Source organism: Callorhinus ursinus, unplaced genomic scaffold (genome assembly GCF_003265705.2).
Source record: "Callorhinus ursinus isolate GAN/ISIS: 27379988/994484 unplaced genomic scaffold, GSC_fseal_2.0 scaffold36, whole genome shotgun sequence".
Classification (NCBI taxonomy): domain Eukaryota; kingdom Metazoa; phylum Chordata; class Mammalia; order Carnivora; family Otariidae; genus Callorhinus; species Callorhinus ursinus.
Window position 1 is genome coordinate 523,513 of NW_027397098.1, and position 23,495 is coordinate 547,007.

Sequence of the window (23,495 nt, forward strand, 5' to 3'; positions counted from 1 at the left end):
GCCCTTAGTATTCTAGATCTTAGATCTGATAAGGAATTAAAAATAATGTATTACATACAAGGAAACTGAAGACTGAGAGACATGGTATTCACTAACACTTTTCATTTAGTTAGTTGTACTTCCTACTATGAAATTCTTTCCTAAATAAAATGAAGAAAATCTAAAAATTAGAATGACATTTAAAATATATTACCAAGGATTTGATGTGGTGAGAATAAGGGCTGAGAATTATTGTACCAAATGATGTAATCAATATTTTTTAAGAATACATTTAATAAGTTGTAGCCATGATTTTTTTCTCATTGTTTTATAACTGCTTAATTATAACTTTATTATAACTTTGTGAGTTTTCCCCTAAATTAGGCATTGTATGTTTTCAATTATCTTTTGGTTGGTTGGATTTTTGAACTTCTCCCAGGGGTCGATGCCCACTTTGAATTGACTGAGCCTTGCTGTTTCAACAGGTTGCGGTGGGGAGTTGTCTGGGACCATGGGCTCTTTCAGCAGCCCCGGGTACCCCAACACATATCCCCCCAACAAGGAGTGCCTCTGGTATATTACCACAGCCCCTGGGAGTAGCATTCAGCTCACCATCCACGACTTTGATGTGGAGTATCATGTAAGGTGCGACTTCGACGTCCTGGAGGTAGGAATTTAGATTGCTTATCAGCCATTCCAAATTTGGTGTAGAACTGGAGATCTCTCTGCAAAACTCCCTAAATTATTTCCAATGGCCAGCAGTGTTCTATGTCCAGACATTTTGATGAGTCTCAGTTCTTTGTGAGTGATGTTGATGAACAAATGGGATTAATATCTCAGTTTGGGTTTCCCTAAAAGCAGTGCCTGAAGAGCTTGGTGGCAGGCAATTTGACTTGGGGATGGTACCAGGAAGCAGGAGTGAGGGGACAGCAGGAGGGAGGGTGAAGGAGGAAGAGCCAGTGAGGGGAGCCCCTGGTGGTGCCTTGGGTTTAATCCCACTGGGACCCTCTGAGATGCTATGAGGACTGCTCATCAGAACCATCCCTGTAAGGGTGCGAGTCTGAGGCACTGGTCCCCCAACTCCTGCCACCATTGATGGATTGTACTTGGGGTTGTTACTGCCCCACACTTTAGTCTGAGAAACTCCCTTAGGGAAGACAGTGGGGAGGCAGAGTGTAGAGAAGGGGTGATCTTGGGGTGAGGCCACAGCTGCTGCTGCCATCGGAGGGGGGTCCCCATGGTGCAGGGTACAAAATGTGACACCACTGCACAGGGTTTACCTCAGATAATTGAGATGACCTTTGAGACTCTATTATAATCAGGGATCTAGTCCTTAGGAACAGAACCTGTCTGCAAAATTTAGTGGCTTCCTACACACAAAGCTCCTACCACCTCAGCTCTAGAGATGGCCATCGTGTTTCCTGACAAGGGTTCTGTATCTACTAGAACTTCAACTCCACCAAGGGCTGGGTCTTTGTTTGTTTTGGTTTTGCTTTACTGCTATACCTGCTGCAAAGTACTTGGCAAATAGTCGAACACTTGATATATATTTGTGGAATGAATGAAAGCATATATATCTCTGATTGACACACCATAATAATGCGCATTGTTGGTGGTTTGCCAAGGGATTTTGACATCCATTTTCCCATTTGAATGTTAAATAGTCCCGTAAGCTACAAAGGGAATTTTGTCCCCATTTTACCATCGTCAAAACAGAGGCTCAAAAATGTTGATGGGTTTTTCCATGCGCACGAGGACAGTGAATGGAAGAACTCAGAACTGAATCCATCCACTACTCCACACTCCACATAAGCCAGTACAAAAATATAGATAGATGTGGGTGGTGCTCAAGATGTTCACATGAGCGGCATGGACTTTAGAGGAGACTTTAATACTTAAAACATCATTTAACTACAAAACAAGTTCTTTTTTTTTTTAAGATTTTATTTTTTTATTTGTGTGTATGTGAGAGAGAGAGAGCACGCTCACGCGTGCCGGGAAGGGCAGGGAGAGAGGGAGAAGCAGACTCCCCCCGCTGAGCAGGGAGCCCAAAGTGGAGCTCGATCCCAGGACCCTGAGATCATGACCTAAGCCAAAGGCAGACATTTAACCTACTGAGCCACCCAGGTGTCCCAAAAAGTTCTTTCTTTGAAAAGAAATGGGGTTCTCAAATCATGCCCTCACTGAGTGGCCGCAGAATCACAGAATTGTATTGAGCAGCTGTGGGCTCTCTAAAGGAAGATAATGCTGCAGTAAGTGAAATCAGAGACGAGCTGGGTAAGCTGTCGGGTTAAAACCTCAACCCTTGTCTTCATGTCGGTCCTGGTTGTTGCCAAGTCATGACTCCATCTCAGAAGAGGAAAGGTTTTTAGGAAGAAAGAATAAGGTGACTCCCGAAATTCACACTCACAGTATGAGTCGGAGTAACACTCGCATGTGGAAGTTCAAATGGTCTTTCTTGCCAGCAAGGATATTTTTCAGTGGCATAAAACCCCTTAACACTTACAAAGGGTTGGCAGCAGACTTTTCCACAGTAATGTGAAGTGTTCCGAACCCTTTATTTTCATATTCCAAAGCGCATGTGATTGTTGCCCACTTGGCAAAATGTAAATGGGTTCATTGTGCTGTGGGTTTTGTCACACCCATTACATGAGAAAGCAGACTAGGGCTGTTCCCCGCAAGCGGCTCAGGGGTCAGGGGAAAAGGCAGGGTCTCCAGGCAGTGGCATTTAGGCGGGTCCCGTGCCTGCCCAGAAAGCACTCTGAGGAGAGGCTATGGTCAGCTTGGGGCTTTTGTTAGGACAAGTTTGTCTCCCATGTTCCGTCAAAATCAGGGTTTGGGGGGAATATTTCAAACCCCTTAAGTATTTTGGGAAAGCTTACTTCTTAAGGCTGAAATGAGTAACCCCCTTACTTTTTGTTCCAAAACCTTGTTTGACATCTTAGCGAATGCTCCTGTCAGGTGGAAGGTGCTGTAATAAATGTGCACTAATGATGATAAAATGATTTTTTCCATCCCTCATACCATAGCTGCTGATAACATGCTAGCAATAGGCTTTAAAATGTTACCCGGGGTGGCTACATGGCCTTGAGACACTGCTGACTTTCTTGACCCACCTGTTCTGAGACTGCGCATTATCCTTTCCTGTTCTGAGCACAGCCACGTAGGACCTCTCTGTCACCAGGTATGGGGCCTACCTGGGTTTCACCAGATTTTACCAGGAGCCAATATTTTTTTTCCCTGAAAAATCAGTGTCCAGAAAGTGGCCACTCGCATTAAGCAACAGCCATTCGGTTACTCATAACCCTGGAATGCTGACTTGATTGTAACAATAAATGGAGCTAACAGAGCAGAAAGAAATGTTCAAAACAGATTAAAACCATAGGCTTTGAAATGTTCTATATCCTGAGCATTTGCTAAAAACACATTTTTTAATCTCCCATCATCAGACTCGTTTTTTCCCCCCAAAGTTTAGTCATATGCTGTAGTCGAATGAACCACACCCTGAAATTCTTTCCATCTTTTTCCTCTTTTGAAGAGTCATGCTGTTAACTATTGGTGTTATTTGTGGAAGCCAAAAGTACCGTTCTATTGTTTGGGTCATGGAAACACTCTGGCTGATTTTACTTCAGTCTCTTGAGAAAGGAGCCTGAACCCGCATGAAGCAGAAAAGGAAATCCACTCCTTGGGGCAATAAATCAAGACAATCGCTTGGTGTGGGCAGTTTACTCCCTCTGGTCTCTCTGTGATGGTCTGTCGTGAGCCCAGCCCCGTAAGAGGGGGAGCGAAAAAGGTCAAAAGCAGCAGTGTTGATTCTCCTGGAGGCTTCTAGGCCCAGCGGACTCATACCCTCATACGCGTTATGTTTGTGGTCTTAAGGGGACCCCGAGCAGGGAAAACAAAGACTATTTTGCCGAAGTGCAAGTTTTCTTTGTCAGAACTAAAGCCTTGTGCTCAGTGTTCTCTCCAAATATGTGCTGTTTCTTGGGCTCAGACAGCTCATGCTGTCAGTTTCATGCTCTGAGGACTGTGCGGGGGTGGGGGGGGTGGGTGCGGGCGGGCAGGCAAATCTTGAAATGAGGAAAGGACACCGTAAGCCAGAAGCGATCTGCTCCTTCCATTTGCACATGTGTACGTGTAAAGGGTCACACAGGGCTCCTCCTGAAGTCCTGCTTTTGATGGGACTTAGGGGGCCACACAAACATAGCTCCTCCTATGAAAATAAGCTTGAAGCCATCCGCCTGCTTCATTCCTTTGCAATTAAAGTCCTTGTGCTCAGCCCTCTGTGAACAGCAGCTTCATTCATTTGGCCCTTGCCGCATGGCTGGGGGGAATTAGTCAGACAAAGAAATCATTATAGATTCCAATCACACAGGCCTCGCCAAAAGTAGGCTTCTTGTTCTCGCTCTCTCCCCTCAGAGAACACTTGAGTGATTCCCCCCATCTGTCAACAGCTGCCCTGAGGGTGGGCGAGGGCCTGGGGTTGGGAGGAGGAATGGGGAGAGAGCCGCACAGGTGCCAGGAGTGGGAGGGCCCTGCGCACACATCTCCCCAAGCGCTGCTTTCCCGGTTCCGGTTCCGCCCTGGAGCCCCGGAATTATGTATATACATGTGGGGGAGAGGGAAGGACCCAGATACCATTATGCCTGAAAACTGTCAGCCAAAATGGTCTTTCTGCTACAAATTCGAGTTGGGCAAGACTTGGAGGTAGGGGTTCAGTACCTTTTGTTTGATTCTTATCTTCCCACCCCCCTTTCCCCTATGCTCCACCCCCCCCCCCAACTGAGAAATCAGCGTGTGAGGGGTTAGAGACCTGCCCTGGGCTGGGCACATCTGCCAGAAAGATGTGACTCTGAGATACCAGGGTGGGGGTGGGGGACACTTGCTGGGAGGAATGTGTCCCTGGGGCACTGGGTCCTAGTCCGGTAGATGGTTGCAATGCGAGGAGCCTAGGAGATCTGAGAACACTTGAGATGGATCTAGAGGGAGCCGTCCAGATATGGGCAGAGTCCAGGGCAATTTCCCAGAGGAAGTCGACTGCTCTTCGTCATGTTCCCACCCATAGGATTCTGGGAGTAAGTTCAGCCAGAATCTGGGGGAGTCCTCCTTAAAGGATACCACAGAACACACTGATACAGAGGTTGTATTTTCACTCTCTCTGAAGGAGTAAAATATTATATTAAATGCCTAATCTTATAAAGTATTCAGATTGCAAAGTAGAAGATCATAAAAAATCCAACTGGGAGATCAACAGCTTTCAGTGAACTGACTTTCACAAACAACATGGGTTTATGCTAAGACTATTCCATGTGCCTAGAAGAGTTAGAAAATCAGACTTGATACTGTTTTATCGGCAATGCCTCTGCCAAAGAAAGCAGGAAATCCTATGAAGACCATGGAAAGAGGAAAAGGGGAGATAGGGAAGATTCTGGAATAATCTGTTCAGTTCAGCTGTACAATTCTGACTGATAGAATAAGCAGGCATTTTGTGGGTGGCTGAATTTGTGTGTTCCTAGGGCTGAGGGAGTGCCTTTGAAAACTCCAGCTCAAGTTTACCCATCCAGGAAGGCTGAGATTTCAGTCTCTCATGATAATAGAATCCAAGAGCTGGTGGTAAAACGAGGACAGGGGAAGGGCTGTCATTGCTTAAATATATTTCTTAATTTCAGTCCTTTCTTCTACATTCCATCTTAGATCTATGGAGGCCCTGATTTCCACTCTCCCCGAATAACCCAGCTATGTGCCCAAAGATCTTCTGAGAATCCCATGCAGGTCTCCAGCACTGGAAACGAGCTAGCCATCCGCTTCAAGACCGACAGCTCTGTAAATGGGAGAGGCTTCAATGCCTCATGGCAAGCAGTCCCCGGAGGTGAGTGAACCAAGGAGGTGTCTCAAAATACTTAAGCTGAGCCCTTATAAATTTTCTGAAATGATTGGAGAGAGAGGTATGAAGCCTAACATAATGACAACTTAGTGACTCCTCAAATGGCAAATGTTGCTTTGGCATATAATCTTCCCTAAAAAAAATGAGTTAGAATTTTTTTAAAAAGATTTTATTTATTTATTTGACAGAGAGACAGCGAGAGAGGGAACACAAGCAGGGGAAGTGGGAGAGGGAGAAGCAGGCTCCCCACTGAGCAAGAAGCCCGATGCGGGGCTCGATCCCAGGATCCTGGGATCATGACCTGAGCCCAAGGCAGCTGCTTAGCCGACTGAGCCACCCAGGTGCCCCAAAAATGTGATAGAATTTAACTTCCGGAGTTAAAATATGTGAAAACTAGGGCATGCAAGTATACAAGTCCATGGTGAAAGCAGAAGTGGCGAAATTGGTTAGATTAACTTACTCTCCAAGGGCCTCGGGCCTTGTTACTGGCCTCAAATTTGGGGTAAATTACTTGGGGTAAATTATTTTGGGGTAAATTACAGCAAAGTGGTGAATTACTTCACGCCACGGTATAGATCTTTGGATGCTTGGCAGATGCCCAAATTATAAATGTTAAATTTGTGAATTCCAAGGAATTGTATTATATAGTGACTTTCTGCCTAGGATCTCAGGCTGTCTAAAAATATTTACCTGTTGCAGATTTTTTTTAAATAAAAAATGAATGTACAAAATATTCGAGCAGATGTTAACCTATACAACTACTCATAAAAACATGTTTGTTGGCAGCTTACTATGTACCAGGCATCTATTCTAACTGTTCTATGAGAACGATCTCATTTCATCTCTTACAACCACCCTATGAGGGAAGATAATTTCAAATCCTCACCTTACTAATGAGGAAGTTGAAACTTAGAAAAGTTAGTACTTAGCCAAAGTCACGTAGCTAGGAAATGCCAAAGTAGAGATGTGACCCCAGGCTACCTCATGGCCCCACTTTTGGAACCCTAACGTGGTATAGTAAGTGTGTTGGATCTTCCCTAAAGTTAATGATGCCTGAATTTAATGAGGAATATATATATGATTATGTATACATAGTGTTTAGATTACCCAAAATGATTGTCAACTATTAGAAAATAATACTACATTTTTCTATTATAGGTTTGTATTATCATAACTCCAAGATATGATAAGTCATAGAGATAGGCATTGATAGGTATTTGATAATATCATAGGAATAAAAAGACTGAATAACTGTACCAGGTCCAGAATATTAAATTTTAAAAGGCAGATATTAAATTATTAAAAACATACACTACTAAGCTATCAAAATTCATAGGAGATGTGTTATTCTTACAGTATATTATATCTTTAGAGAACAAAGAAGAGGCATTTTATGGCTTTATGAGAACATGATTTTATTTGCACTTTTCAGTATTTAAAAAATTTTTTAAAAATTACTTTTGTCATTGTCATAAATTATTTGAGAGGTTTTCTTAGTCATCCTTCTTTTTGTTGGGATGCATGAATTAATGGTGGATATCAGTTCTGCACAATGTTTAGCACCAACTACATAAAACAGGTGGTTGAACAAAGCAGCATATTGTTCTGTGCAATCAGGTCATGGGGCAAAGTTTTATGCATCAGGGATTCCTCTCATTTTTGAATTGGGTTTCCTACTTACAGGTTGTGGCGGGATTTTCCAGGCTCCCAATGGAGAGATTCATTCTCCAAATTACCCCAGTCCTTATAGGCGTAACACTGACTGCTCCTGGGTCATTCGGGTAGAAAGAAATCACCGTGTTCTCTTGAACTTCACTGATTTTGACCTTGAGCCTCAGGACTCTTGTATTACGGTAGGTGACACAAATTTCAAGCACCATCTCTAGTCAAACCTGGGTCAGAACATTGCTTTGTGAGCATATTTAATAAATGCATTAGTTATGGATGTTTTCAGTGTCAAATCATGGGCAACCCAACTACTGGCAACTTAAAATATAAGGACATTTACTTTTTTACCTAAATACAAATCAACAGGTAGTTGATCGCAGGGTTTGTTTAGCAACTCAGTTTCTATTCTACCATTGTTAGTGTGTTGATTTGTCATTTTGTGTTTGTTTCCTCATGGTCAAAAAATGGCTGCAGTAGCTCTGAACATCCTGCCTGAGTACAGATGCAGAGAAAGGGAGAAGGAATAATGCTATTTGTTTCTATTTTGTATTTTTTGAATCAAGGAAGCAAAATTTTCACACAAGTCCCCTTACGTAATCATTGGTCGGAATTACCTGCAAGAGAGAATAGGGAACTTTTAGTGGAACGAATTTATCGTTAACTACTTCAAATCAATTATTATTAAGCCTCTGAGGGTTTTCATGGGTTCTACTTTTCTTGAGATCAGGATATCTCAATCTGCTACTTGAACAAATCAGTGTCTGATAGGACAGAATAAATTAGGGGATGGAGGTGGAAGAAAGAGAGATGCCTATTAGTTGTTAGATGACCAAAGTTTCTGTCACTACCTTCCATACATTACATTTTAATACATTCTCACCTGAAATACATTCTCACCTGAAACTAATGCTTTATCCTTAACGCAAGAGGACGTATTTTGAGATTTTCTTTTTGTTTTTCATTTATTTATTTATTTATTTATTTATTTTTGGTTACCTGATTTTTTTTTTTAACCAAAGATTTTCCATCTTTCATTTGTATTTAGAGACATTTCATTCAAATATAAACCAGATTCTCTTGGCTAATGGATCTTTCTATTTTAGTTTTCTGACAGTTTCTTACACAAACTCCAACTGGCTAGCTTTCAGACTTAACTCAGAAAAACTCAAAAGTTGTTTCACATTTTTCAAAATAGTCCAGTCAAATGGTATAATTTCAAATACTGTTTTACAAGATAAAATCAGTAATCTACTTAAAAGATCAGTTGATTTATGACTATGTATTAGTCTTCTAAATTACTCTTCAGAGTCTAACTTGGCAAAGCATTGTACAAACTTAAGGTATAGAGCAAAGTATACAGTTGCCATAACAGTGACTCAGACCAACTCTCCTGACAAAGACAATTTAAACATTTTAGGTGATATTAAAAAACACCTTCCTAAATGTAGCAAAGAACTCACAAGATAGTGTGAAATTTCTGAGTTAATATTTGAAAGATGTGAGTCTAGTATTTGAGATCGCTTTTACCTATAGGGCATTTGCTGATCCAGAAGGGGTTAGCAGCACCTCTGTGAGCCTCTCAGGACAAAGAGAAGCAAAGTTTGAGTTCAGAGATGGAATAGTCCTTCCAAACCATCCCATTATCCTAGGTATAAGGAAAATAAAACAGACTTCACAGAGACTGCATCCCAGCTTTGAGTCATCTGAGTGGCCCCCAAAATCTGAAGCCATGGAATAATGAGAGGACACTCTGTACTGTTAATATACCTTTGGACATCTGACAAAAGCAATTTAGAATCTTCTTCAAAGGGAGATAAATTCATTCTAGATCTCATTTCTACTAATAATTTTTCATGGACAATAGCCAGCACATTATAAAAGATATGCATGTACCTAAGGAGATAATATAACATAAATGAGATACAATATGAATAACAGACAATGGAAATAAACACACAAATATGGCAGATTGGTAAACAATTATGATTACTAAGCTCGTGGAGATAAAAGTCAAACTTTAAACTCTCAGCAAGGAACTGCAAACTATAAAAAGTGACACTGCAAATATGAATGAGAACCAATTAAAATTTTTAGAACTAGATAAAATATAATAGCTGAACTTAAGATCTAGTCAAAGCTTTTTTTTTTTTTGTATTTTAGACAAATTAGACAGAGATGACGAGAGAAACAGTGAACTGGAAGATAAGTCAGAAGAATCTATCTGGGGGAAAAAGCATGGAAAAGCAAAAGGATAGAAAATATAGAAGAGAAGTTAAGACACATAGAGGAGGCTTGTAAAAGATATAACATACATTTAATTGTAATCTCAGAAGGAAAAGTGAGAGATAAATGGACAGAAGCAATATTTGAAAAGCTAATGACTAAGACCTTTCTAAAACTGATGAAAGACATCACATTTACAAAAACAAGAATCCCAAGGAACCCAAACAACTAAGTGAGTAGAAATAGAAAGAGAAATAAATAGAAAGATATACTAATCTAAAAAAATGAAAGATAAAGGGAAATATTACAATCAGTCAGGGGAGTGGTTAGGGGAATAGATTGCCTTTTAAGAAGTGGCAGACTGAACCCTGACTTTCAACAGTGATGATTAGAAGGAGAAAAGACAATGGAATGGTGTCTTCAGTCTAAAGAAAGAAAATAACTACCAACCAGGGACTCGGTACTCTCCTAATATAATAGTCTTTAATAATGAAGGTGAAATAAAGCATTGAAACAGAAAAGGGGTCTTCAAGAGAAGTTCAAATGGGCCAGAAACAAATTGTTTACCTCATAGATTTGCCTGCAGTGGGCAATTCTCCACCATTTGCTCCCTCTCCCAGTTGGTATGGTGCCAGGTATGGTATCTTCTCTTCTCTCTGGTAAAGTTCGTAACCCATAGAATTCAAAAGTGTGTGAACAAAACAAAGCCTAGGTGAAAGGCACACCCAGCATGGCTGCATTTTTCCCCTCCTGTGTTCATGAGTAGAGCTTTCCACCTACATGAGATATAAATATACCGACAGGGTTTGCTATGAACCACTGCCATATCTCAGCCTGCAGCTGGGCTTGACTTAACAAACTTAGCTGGAGGCAACAGATAGGAGGAAGTGAAGCCTCAAATATGATCTGGTCATAGGCATGGAGACAGGAAAATAAACCCAAAGACAGGTGCTGGGAGGAGTTCAGTCTAGCAGATGAGATAAAATATAAAATGTAATAGTCCAAACAAGTTGTTGGAAAAAGGGAATCCCGTATGAAGTAGTTGGAGTATCCCTGCTTGTGGGCAGATGGGGCATTCAGAAACAGATGCCACCAAGCACTTGAGCAAGACTTTGATATAAAAAGTGAATTACATTAATCGCATGGTGCCATGGTTAAGAAATCTAGCCCTGTGGTGGGGAAGACCTGGGGCTGAGCCTGAATTCTGCCATTTTCAGGCTGTGTTGCCTTGGAGAAAGTTAACTTTTCAGCTGCAGTTTCTTTAACTGTGAAATGGGGAGAATAAGAGTACCTGTGTCAGATTTGTTGTTGGGATATTTGAGATGATGTAAGTGACCTGCTTTTCATGTAGAAAGGTATTGATTCATGCTAGCCATAATCATAACGATGCTGATGGTGAGTGCCCTCTGAGAGGCATGTTCAATGAGCCCTGGGAAAGGGGGCAGCACGGAATACTAAAAGGAGCAATGGGCTGAAGATCTGTGAAGAAGGCTCCCCATCTGTGATCATGGGCCTCAAGGACATCAGTGAAAGAAGAACCTGCTTAAGAACCTTTCTCATGGCACAGGGCCTAGCATCTCATGTACCTAGGATGCCATAGCTGTAGTAATCATCATGAGAAAAGAGAAGGAGCGATTCATTTGGATCTGGAAGCCAGAGAGGGTTTCACTTTGGAAATGACATTTGAGTGGCAGAATTTCACCAGTAGAAATGTGGTAGTGAGGCCAAGAGAGGAGGCTCTGGGAAAAGAATAGGGGAAATTGTGCACTGAGGTATGACTATGCACAGACATGTGGGAATAGGAAAGATGTTGTACTGGAGTGTGGCTATGCGTGGGTGAGCATGTAGAGACCAAGAGTCTATAGAAGACATTCTGAGTGGCCTCAGAATTGGACAGACTCTCTCATGCTTTCTGAATCTGAAATTATCCTATAGAGAGTATGGGAGGTTCTCTGTAAAACAGAGGAATCACATACTCAAAACTGTATTTTATAATGATAAGAGGCAGCCACGTGAGGACTGGGTTGGCAGAGAAAGAGAAAGGTAGCATGAAGGCTGTTTGGGAAGCTGTGGAAAAACCTTGGGCAGTGGCCTTGGGTGTGGCAAGAAAGAGATGTATTGGAGAACTCATTGTGGTCGTACCATCACCAAAATTTAGAGACTAATTACGTGGTAAAGGGTGAGGTGGGTGATAGAGATGAGGGAGTTAAATCTATTCACTTGAAGAATGAGTGAGTGATGATGCTACGAAGTTAAGTGAGTAAAGGGGTAGATACCATGTGTTTGATTTTTGGGAACTTTTCAGCTTAAAGGTCCATACTATGGCCCTTATAGAGTTTGACGTAGGAGTTTAGTGCCCAGGATGGCATCTGAGCTGGACATGTACACTTGAGGATATTTCTGTATATCTGGGTAGTTGTTAAAGCCACAGAAGTAGGTGTGATCACTTATAATAGCATTTTCTAAAGAGAAAAGGGCCAAGTAAACTCTTTGGGAAATACCACCATTTGAGGGGCAAATGGAGGAACAGAGGAAGAGAGGACTAAGAAAAGGCACTCAGAGTAGGTGAAAAACCAGGGAGAGTGGTAGTATAGAAATGAGGAGTGAAGCCAATTTTAAGAGTGGGTGATCAAAGGTATCGAAGGTATCAAATCCAGCAGAAGTTAGCTAGGAAAGGGATTGAAGCAAGGCCACTGGATTCAGTCTTTGATGACCTTGTAAGGAATAGGGTGGGTGTGGGTAGTAGTGGAAGACACTAGATCACGATGGGTTAGGAGGGGCAGGAGCTTCTTAGTTTTTTTCCTAGAGTTATGGCTGTGAATGGTATACGGTGATAAAACACTATAACCCATGATCCCAGGACCCTGGGATCATGACCTGAGCCAAGGGCAGATGCTTTATGACTGAGCCACCCAGGTGCCCTTGTTTGTTTTAATGATGGAGAAGCTTGAGCATGTGGAGAAGGCATGGTGCTGGTAGAAAAGAGCAACTGAATTTAAGGGATAAATGGAATAACTGATGAAGTCATGTTCAAGGCAGAGATCTGGAGATGGATTGGTCCTATAAATTTCATATTTTCAGGATGAGAAATTAAAACACATGGCTAACCCCAAGATATATAGTTTTCTTCGATTTGCAAATTTATTTAAATTGAGAATTACAGAAATCACACATAAGCTAAGTCATTTTTGTTTGTACAATTTATAAATTACCTTTACAAATAGATAAAGTAATGTGAAGAAGGACTATTCTGGTAAACTAGGGTAGAGATCTGCTATGTGTAGTTGCCAAGTGGACCCAGTTATAGGATGGGAGGCCGGCAGAGCTTGGAACTAGTCGGGCAGTGTCCTGGCGAGGCTGGAAGCTTGGCTCCAAGCTACAGTTAGTTGTCCAGGGGTTCATGAAGGCAAGCATTGAGGTACCAACCATCTATCCTTTACAGTTAGATGGACACTGGATGTGAAATGTACCCTACAGTCCAATATCTTACATAACATCTCTGCAGTTTAAGTTCCTACAAAGCCAATCATTCATTCTGGAGACATTCAAGTTAATTTCTTGGTCCTGTTGCTTAGAGTCATTAGCAAAGAGAAAAATATTTAGCTGCCAATGATACTGCCAGTTAATATTTGTGTTCATGGGATTTTTAATAGAGCTCAAGTGTACTATTAAATATCAAGGTCAATTATGGCTGGATGCGACCAGCAATCATGTTTTTTACAACTCCTGTAACAGTTTGGATTATCAGAATTGGAAATATTAATTTTAACAGACATGGCTAATACTCACAAACACATAGGTACATAGGATGTTAAGGTTGCAAGAGGAGGCATTAGAGATAATTTACTGTCATATGCTGATTTTTTTTGGATAGTAGTCTTATTTTAAAAATAAGAACATTGAAGTCCAGAGGGTTAGGATCAAGACCAGGTAAAAATTAATAGCAGCCAGGACTAAAACATAAGCAAGTCTAAAGTAAGAGTAAGTATTCTGATCAAATATAAAAATCACAGTGTACAGGGCGCCTGGGTGGCTCAGTCGGTTAAGCATCTGCCTTTGGCTTAGGTCATGATCCCGGGGTCCTGGGATTGAATCCCGCATCGGGCTCCCTGCTCAGCGGGGAGCCTGCTTCTCCCTCTCCTCTCTCTTTCTGTCTCTCATGAATAAATAAAATCTTTAAAAAAAATTACAGTATACATGCAAGGAACTGAATTGCAGAATAGAGGACAACTGAAAAAATAGGGGGAGAAATAAAACTAGGGTTACCTTGGAACCATTTTGAATTCTCTTTTGGATGAACCCAGACTTCATTTATCAATATAAGTAAGAGTGTTAGGATTCCAGATATGAGGTGGAAGATGTCTTTGCCTTGAAGTCAGGTAGTCTGGGCTCCGTACACCTATTCAATCTGTGGTGTCAACTACACGCCAAACCCCGCTAGGCACTAATGTCTGGGCATGGCTCCACCGCTCACTCTCAGCATGGCTGGGGGATCTGAGATGGCTCATTTATAAAATCGAGTGCCTGGTGAACCCACGAAAAGGATCCAGTTAGGAGTTGTATCTGTGGGTGGGAAGAGAAGCACGAGGTGGGACGTGAAGAAACAGACAGTGGGGGTCTGGTGACATCAGTGTGGATTCACTCCAGAGGTCACAGTCAGACTCGCAGAGACTTGCTAAGCTTCGATTTCTGCTCTGGGATGCAGGATCGGCCTTGGGTAAGATGTCATCTCCACACTCCACTTGCCCTGCAGAAGAGAGCTCTTCCTGTAGCAGGTCCAGTCCCCAGCAGTCCTAAGTGGAGGCAGAGTAAGCCTACAGGGAACCTCAAGCCATCTCTCTTGGCCTTGTGGAGGTAACATTTAGCAAGAAGAAGAAATGGATGAAAATTTTAAAATGGAACAGAAATGTACAGCCTCCATCTCCTTTCATATAACCAACAGCAGTAGTCTTTGTATCCCAAAGACAGAAATCTGGTGCACGAATTACTGATAGATGCATGGCTGAATACATGAATAAGTGAATTCTGTAGTCTCTTCTCCTGCAATAATCAGTGCTTCAGTGGAAAATTGCAGATGACACATTTGGGAATGTGCTGTGCTGAGTTCACTCCCTGGCACAGTTATTGATACACAGTCTCACTATTTTGAGCCATATGAGAACTTAGATAACATCCCAGAAGTGTGTTTTCTAGAATTTCATGCAGCTGTAATGAAAAAAGAGAGAGAAACCGAATTTTCTGACTTATATTGAAATGGTGATGGCATTGTGGGGAGCTAATCAGAAAGCTCAAGTGGTGGTTAGGTCGCAACTAATTTGGTAATATGTTTGCACTTTCTGCTCAGTCCCTTTTGAGTGGCTAGTGTAATTAACCTAAGGCTCTCCTGAATGACACATTGTGAGTATTTCTTGCTAAGGCAGTAGTGGAACCCACTGGTTGGGCATGACTCTGTATGGTCAGCACGAAAATGGCTCCATTATGTTGCCTTTCATGAAGGCTGAGTATTAAAGTGACCTCCGACTGACAGTTTAATTGCTTAATTAGAGTCTCTCTTCCGAGCCTTAAATCCATGTAGCTCTGCAAGCTCTTATCGATCTCTGAGAAATGCTGGTGGTAGCTCAGTGTGAGGGCGGGAGAGGTCGGTTCTGGCGCTCTAGTGGGGGCCCTGGAGACTCCTGCCCTCCGATTTCAGCATCCTTTTTGCTCAGCACAATGGAATGTCTGCCTTGTGAGAATCAGTCAGAAGCAGATAAAAGAAGCAGAACACAGTCCAGATCCAGCCTCTTGTTTGGAGAAAATATACATTAGGGCTAACAGAGCCTAGTACAAAAAAATGGGGGCACTTGGTGAGTAACTGTTTTCTTTCTGAAGCTTTGTGTGCCGATGGAGGAGAAAGAAAACAAAGTGTGTGATTTGAAGTGAAGAAGACCAGACCCCCTACCCCCACCCAAAGCCAAGGAGTCTGCTGTTGTTCACATAATTTGACAGTAAGGCACAGGGCGGAGCAGGGCAAACACAGAACACGGAATCCATATTTTGTTTTATTTTTTATTTTTTGGACACTACCCATGATATGTTTTCTTTTAAAACATTGATCTTTTCCAAAACAGAGCAAATAGACACAGGAATAATAGAACTCAGTGCTTCAAAGAGACAATGGAAGCGGTTCTTTAAATAGTTATTGTTTTACAAATAAATCCATGACAAAAAATCAGTCTCTCCCCGCCTCCATTTCTTCCCTTTCTCCCTCACTTTTCCCCACAGAAAGTTTAGTTTCCATTTGCTACTGGAGGACAATCTCCGATGATTTCTTTAAAACATTTTGTTCTGTGACTTGCTTTTGATAAGCTGCCTAGCCATTTTGCCCTTGCAGTGCCAAATTAGTCACCAAAAACTGTGCCAATGTTCTACATCCCCAAAGCAAAGCATAACTGAGTTTGAAGCCACAGTTCTGGATCTGCGGGCACAGGCTTTGTTTGGTTTTGTTTGCATTTCAGCTCACAGTCTCCCTAAACGCCTGTTTATTTGTGAAAACAAAATGAGCTTCTGGGATGTCTTTTCCTATCAACATTTCCAGTAATCTTTGAATTATTGCTTGCAACAATGACAAATTACTAGAGGTTATAATCTGTAAAAATTGAAGACCAAGGGCACTAATGTACAACAAAGGAATAGGGGTGACAAAGTCCTGAGGTGAGATGCATGGCGGCTGTGTATTTAACCTGGTGTTTATTTATTTTTTTGTTTTTATTTTTTAAAGATTTTATTTATTTATTTGACAGAGAGAGAGAGAGAGTGAGAGCAGGAACACAAGCAGGGGGAGTGGGAGAGGGAGAAGCAGGCTTCCTGCAGAGCAGGGAGGCTGATGCGGGGGATCCATGCGGAGGATCAATGTGAGGGATCGATGTGGGGGACCAATGTGGGGGATGGATCCCCGGACCCTGGGATCATGACCTGAGCCAAAGTCAGACGCTTAACAGCTGAGCCACCTAGGCGCCCCTAACCTGGTGTTTAATCTCAGAGGTGTGGAGCCGGCAATCATCACCGACTGAGGAACCCCACACTTCCTCCCCCTCACCCACCCCCAAGAAAAGCTGCTATAATGAGTAATATTTTCATTTCCTTCCTCACATACACTTATGACTTTAACAGCTTGGATATTTTCCTAAGGGATTCCCCCTCCCTATCACTTAATATTTCCTCTATCTTGGAGACGTTCCCATTCCAAATGGGAATTCCATTAACAACTACACCACCACGTGTAGCGCGTGAAAATATTTTAGAGACTCTCATCCGCCAAATTGACATTTTACCCCTATGTAAATGATCTCTTCTGTACCCCACATATCTTATCCTTCCCCCGATCATCTTTAAGGCAATCCAAAGCAGTAGACATATGTTGCAGGGAGTTAAAAATGAAATAAAAGGTAAAGACTGGGTTGAAAACCAAATAAAGCCAGGCCCAGGTGAGAGAGGAGGCCATACTAGACCAGACAGGTTGTGGTTTTTTAGACCAGAAAAGGACAAGAAGTGGATTTATATCTGAATCAAATTGGAAAACCGAGTTTAGGGATCAGGGATATACATTTTAGGTTTATTTATTGGTCCTGGACATTGTGTCCTTTGTTACACAGTCTGCTGAATTAGCCATGCTAGGAATCCCATGCATGTTCAGTGGGATGGAATGCATGACAGGTGCCAACTGCTCTGAAATCCATGGGGGCCCCAAATAAGACTTTCCCCAGTGCCACTGAGGATGCTTTATTGCAGGTCTAAATAAATGAGACATTTCCATTCTATTTCCTGAGCTCCCATGATTATCTTTCTCGGAGATCATGGACATAACGCTTACCTTCAGAGAATCATGATCTCTCAATAGTCTATTCTCAATGAATAAAACTGGATTTTATCTTTTCAGTTGGTTTCATGATAATTGCTCAGATGTCCCACAGATGGGATTCATATACTGGCTCTACACTGCTTAGTGTGTGACTAAGCAAGTTCTGCTTTCTGAGTCTCAATTTTACCAACTATAAAGTGGAATTGGAAGAAGAATTGAATTTTTTTAAAAATAAAGCATTTAGCACAGTGTCTTGTACAGATAAATGTTAATTGTTACTCCTCATTTTTCTATTACTACTACTACTGCTTCTATTACTACTAATACTACATTAAAGGTCTTATCTTTTTAAAAACTGTGAACCATAGGTACGCAGAACTGGATCCATAATCCAAAGTTCATTGCTAACTATCCTTATTAGTTATGAACAGACTCATTTTATCTTACCTTAATATTCTTTAAAATCTTAAACTATTATAATTTTTTCACACATTCTCCACTCTGTCATCTCAGTGAATTGTGTCACCTCATAAATGTGTTATTTTAATACCTTCCAGAAGATTCACAGATGAGTTCAGAAGGAAAAACTAGTAGAGCAGAAAATGAAAACAAGAGGATAGTCATACACACATATCTATTCGTATACATTCACGATTTGTTTGCATGGAAAGCTCAACTCTGAAGCTCAAGCCAAACACTGTCGTACTTTGAAGGATTATAAAACATGCTGTGTGTTTTGCCTTTGAATTAAAAGAGTTTCCTCTTACTCTGGCTTGTAATAGATTTTAACCCACACATTCAGTGGGTTTATTTCCTCCCTGAGAGAGATGCAATTTCGTAAGGCCAGAAAATAGGAGAGGCCATAGAAATGCTTTCCTACTTCCTACTCTCCAACATGATCTGAAGGAATAGAAAATGCAAATATTACTGAGGAAACTAACATTCATTTTTCCCCGCTCAGTCATATGCTTCGGACTGTGAGTGCTGACGATCTCAGTGAGGTGATCATGAGTCACTGGGTCAGCCAGAGTGTGGATCAGATCAGTGGGCAGGGGGCTTCGGGCTCAGTGCTGTGCGCTGCATCCGGGTCAGACACTTGCTCTTTCACTCTAACCAAAGCTTATCTTTACCTGGTGCAATATTTTACAGGATGGGGAACCTCGGCTTTCTTGTATCACATTTTACATTTTATAAAAAGTGCACTGCAGTGCCGTTGTTGGGAACCCAAGTTAAAGGAGACACAAATTTAGGCACGGAAAACTTCAGCCTGCCATGGTGACCAAGGTGGGAGGTGGTGAGGTCCCTCACCCAGAGAAGGCCCCACGATGTGGGGGGGGGGGGGGGGGAGTGGCCGGAGGGACCCAGGAGAGACCTTGGAGAGAGAATTGACAGAACGTAAAGATCCCCTGGATTTGGGGGATATGGGAGAGGTCTGAGGCAAGAAATGAGGTGAAGGAGGAATTAGGGGAGGGAAGATGACTTCAGTCTGAGACACTGACGTTCAAGGTTTGTGGGGCCATCCAAGCAGTGATGACTGGAATGCCACGGGATAGATAAGCCTACAGCCTGGAGAGAGGTCTGTGGTACAGTTGGAGATATCAGCCAACCAACAACTGTCGTGGAGCTCTTAGAACAGAACCCATATCAGGAATGACTACATTCCCGTCAGGCAGCAAAAGGCCAGATTAAGTGGCATTAGTAACCATCTGGCTTAGCTAGCACGGTACTGTTGGAGGAATGGCGTACTTTCTTGTCTTTGTACAGAATCATTTATTTACATGTCTGACTGGCACACACTTAAATATTTTAACTATATATGGTATTTAAAGGTTTTATATGTTCCTCATATTAAATTTCTGAAATACAGAAAAGAAGAAAAAAGAAATTAATGCCATCTGTAATATTGCAGTGTAAGGACAAACTGTTAAACATTTTGGCTTATTTCCTACACAAACATACCTATCCAAACATACACATGCATGCTTATGCACACGTAAACATAGACAGCTAAGGTAACACCACACTTCATTTTGAATCCTACTTTTTTCACTTACCATTATTTAATATGTTTCTCCTTAAAAATAGTTTATTTGGGTAGATAATCAATTATACGGACGTACTAGAACTCATTTAACCACTGGCTTATTACTGACCATTTTGATTACTTTTTTTATTATAATAATGCTATGAAGAGCACATTTATGTGTGAAAATATTATTTCCTTGATATAAATGCTCTTTTCTTTACTGAACACTCTGTTATGAAATATTTTAAGTATTTGGAAAGCATGGATTGTATACTGCATGGAGAGTATATAATGAACAAAATCATTTCACTGTCCAGACTTGCCAAGTTGTAATATTTTGCCATATCTGCTTCAAGTTCTTTTTCTTCCCAAAACAAATGAATTACTCAGGAGACAGTGAAGTTCCATGTATAGCCCACACACTGATACTACTCCCTATTCTTATCTTGGAGGAAACCACTTATGGAATTTGGGTTTATTATTCCCATGGCTATTTTTATACTTTTTCATTTTTTATACTTTTTCATATACAGTATACAATATTATTTTGCATGTTTCAAAAGTTAATGAAAATAATAGCACACAATACAATATCCTTCCATTTGCTCTTTGCACTCAAAGTTCCATTTTTAACATTTGCCTATGCTGTAATGCGTTCAGACCTAATGCATTCTTTTTGCCACCATATAATATTCAATTTCATGAGTATACCACAAATCACATACACTTTCTGCCATTAATGTACAATCAGATTGCTTCCAATATTTGGCTGTTGCAACTCTTTTTGTTTTTTTTTAAAGATTTTATTTATTTATTTGAGAGAGAGAATGAGAGATAGAGAGCACGAGAGGGAAGAGGGTCAGAGGGAGAAGCAGACTCCCTGCTGAGCAGGGAGCCCGATGTGGGACTCGATCCCGGGACTCTAGGATCATGACCTGAGCCGAAGGCAGTCGCTTAACCAACTGAGCCACCCAGGCGCCCGGCTGTTGCAACTCTTACAGCTATGGATATTTTTATACAAATTTCTGAATGCAATAATGCAAGAGTTTCCCTCGGGGAGACACGTTGAACTTAAAGTGCTAGCTTTTACATTTACCCTATGTTGCCAAATTCCACTCAAAATGAATGTATGATAATTCCTATAATGAATTGGAGAAACTCACCTTCCCATCCATACTATATAATTTCCACTGAACTTTCAGCACAATGTCCTATTTGAGCTTTACAATGATGAGGCAGGGAGGAATTCTCTACCTCCATTTTTAAGATGATGAAATGATAACCACAAGCTTCTAAAGTGCCTTGGCAAGGAAACAAATACCAGAGGTCAACCCAGCTCTCAAGTCTAGGTTTCCAGACTCTAAGAACAGAATGCTTCCAGGTGTTCTGACCATAAGGTCTCTGAGCTTCCCACGTGTTCTGAATCTAAGATCAGTGCACTGCCCCCTGGGCCTTACTTGTTCTGATGGAAAATGTCAGATGGGCCAGAATCTGTGCATTGCCTGTCAGCAAAAGTCATCCAACTGAAAGGACATGAACAGTGTGGTTTGAGCTAACCATGGATATCTACACCCTTTAAAAAAATATTTATTTATTTTGGTGGGTGAGGGGCAGAGGGAGAAGGAGAGAAAGTCCCAAGCAGACTCTCCACTGAGCACAGAGCCCCAATGCAGGGCTCAACCCCGTGACCCTGAGATCATGACCTGGGGACCTTGGGGAGGAACATAGATTTAAAATCACTGCCTTTCCTGAACTAGGCTGGATACTCAACTGATACATTAATGGATCCTATAAATTCTTGAACAATTTGTGATAGCCTTTCTTTCCAAAGAACAAAGGCAGAAACAAAGAAAGAAAAGGGTGGGATTCCCCCGAAGGGCAACTGGATTCCCTGAATGTTTCTCATGTGCCAGGCAGCGCATGTTACTGCAGTGACTCCTCCCTCCATCCCTGGGAGAACCAACTATTAAAAGGGAAGTGAAGGTGTCACGCTGTCTTCATTTCTCCCTTTTGCACACACAGCTCAGCGCACTCAGTTAGTGTCTGCCCATCATCACGCCCTGGCAACTCATTAGACCTCCAGTGACCTGCAAGTCACTAAGTTCATGAGTAATTTTTGCTTCTTTCAGTAGAGTTTTCAGTGGTTGATCACTCCAGGTGTGGAAAAGGAGACTCAGGAAACCCATTATTCTCTATAATATTTTTCGGAATTTTTGCATGGAGAAGAGAGGAGGTCACCCTGATGGCCATCTCTTGCCACTGTTCACTTTTCAAGCCTTCTCTTTCTTCTTATGGCCTTTTGCTTTCTCTCTCTCCCTTGTAAGAGAATGTTGGAATTTACAATTTTTTTCTTTATTTCTCCAAAATACCACAAACTTGAGGTTCTTTTGTGTAGTAGACTTTGACTAAATATTTCAAGACTGGCAGGTGATTACTGCAAAGAGCAGCACAGCAACGAAGATCTAATGTGATATCAGACATCCTTATCCTGAAGACTCCACTGTTCATTCCTTCCTTACTCCTTCGTTTCACACCTCCTGCATTAGTTATCTATTGCTGAGTAACAAATTTCCCCAAAACCTAATGCCTTAAAACAATAGCATTGATACTTTCTGTGGGTTAGGAATGCCAGTGCTCCTTACCTGGCTCTTTCCTAGCTCACTCACAGGGTTGTTGGCAGGATTCAGTGGATGGATTTGGCTCATGGCAGATAACGGGCTGTAGGCCTCCCTCAGCTCCTCACCAGGCAGGCCTCTCTGCTGGGTGTCTTACAGCATAGGAGCTTGCTTCAGAGAGGGCCAGCAAGAGGGAGAGCTGACAAGATGGAAGAGTCAATCTTTTGTAACCTAGTCATGGACGTGACATCCCATCACTTTGGACACTTATCTATTTATTAGAAGCAAGTCAGTAGGTCTAGCCCATATTCTGGGAAAGGGAGGAGATTACACAAGGGCATGAATCACTTGGAGCCAGATCAAAAGATGCCCCCACCTCCCACCCCCGCAGTCCCCATTAGGTAATCTCCATGGATTATGTGCCCTGCCCAGGCTCCAACCTCATTCATATTAGTGGACAAACCCCCACCCTCAGACCTCTTTTCATTTTTGCTTCCATAGCTTCCTACTTTTATTCATGTCTTAAACAGCGATTTAACTTTCTCTTTGTCTCACTTTCATAATAGAGACTAATATCTCTCGAGTACTTACTATGTGCCAGGAAGCATTGTAAGTACTTTGTATCTTTGCACTCATTTAATTCTGATGAGCAGTATGAGTTATCTCCTCATGTCAGTCACACATATTTCTATCATCAGTAAGTATCTGGGAAGGCCAAAGTTCCCTTTATTTTCTCAGATTACCAGCGCTTAGGACTCTGACCCCAGGCTTCTATACGTGGCATCATAAAGGGATGCTAGTCTCATACCTGAATGGCTCCTCACCCCAGTGTCACCTAATGCTGGAGTTGACACTTGCCTTCAAAACAGGGTTGATATTCCCCAAATCTCCTTAAGATATTAAAGCATCAGCTATTAAAATTCATAAATGTTTGGCTCAGTTCTAACTTCTGGGTAGAACTTAGAGTATGGAGGATTCCCATAGTGCCATAATGTCATGTGTCCTGAATACTCTGGGCTTTGGGGACAGGTCTGATGTCCTTGGCTCACCTTCTGCCTCTGTGTGCTCTGGCTGTGTTGGCAACAGGTTGGCACAGCCAGTAAGAAGGGCACCAGGAGCTGTGTGTGTGGTGTGGCCCATGCCCTGTGATCAGACCCTCCTCCACTGCCATTGGGGCCCGGAATGTAAAAAGCCTGCCCAGAAAGCAGCCCCAATTGACCTCTTTCCCACTGTGAATAGCCTCTTTTACCCACTGTCATG

At 41.8% G+C, this 23,495-nt stretch overlaps 1 protein-coding gene across 1 annotated transcript in view; it reads left to right on the forward strand.

Moving 5' to 3' along the window:
• The window catches only part of CUBN (cubilin), a 265,058-nt gene that overhangs the window by 117,694 nt on the left and 123,869 nt on the right, over positions 1-23,495 (forward strand). The window contains exons 29-31 of the mRNA XM_073879866.1: positions 465-646; positions 5,674-5,848; positions 7,547-7,716. Coding sequence (XP_073735967.1) covers positions 465-646; positions 5,674-5,848; positions 7,547-7,716 — 527 coding nt within the window. The remainder of the gene's footprint in view (positions 1-464; positions 647-5,673; positions 5,849-7,546; positions 7,717-23,495) is intronic.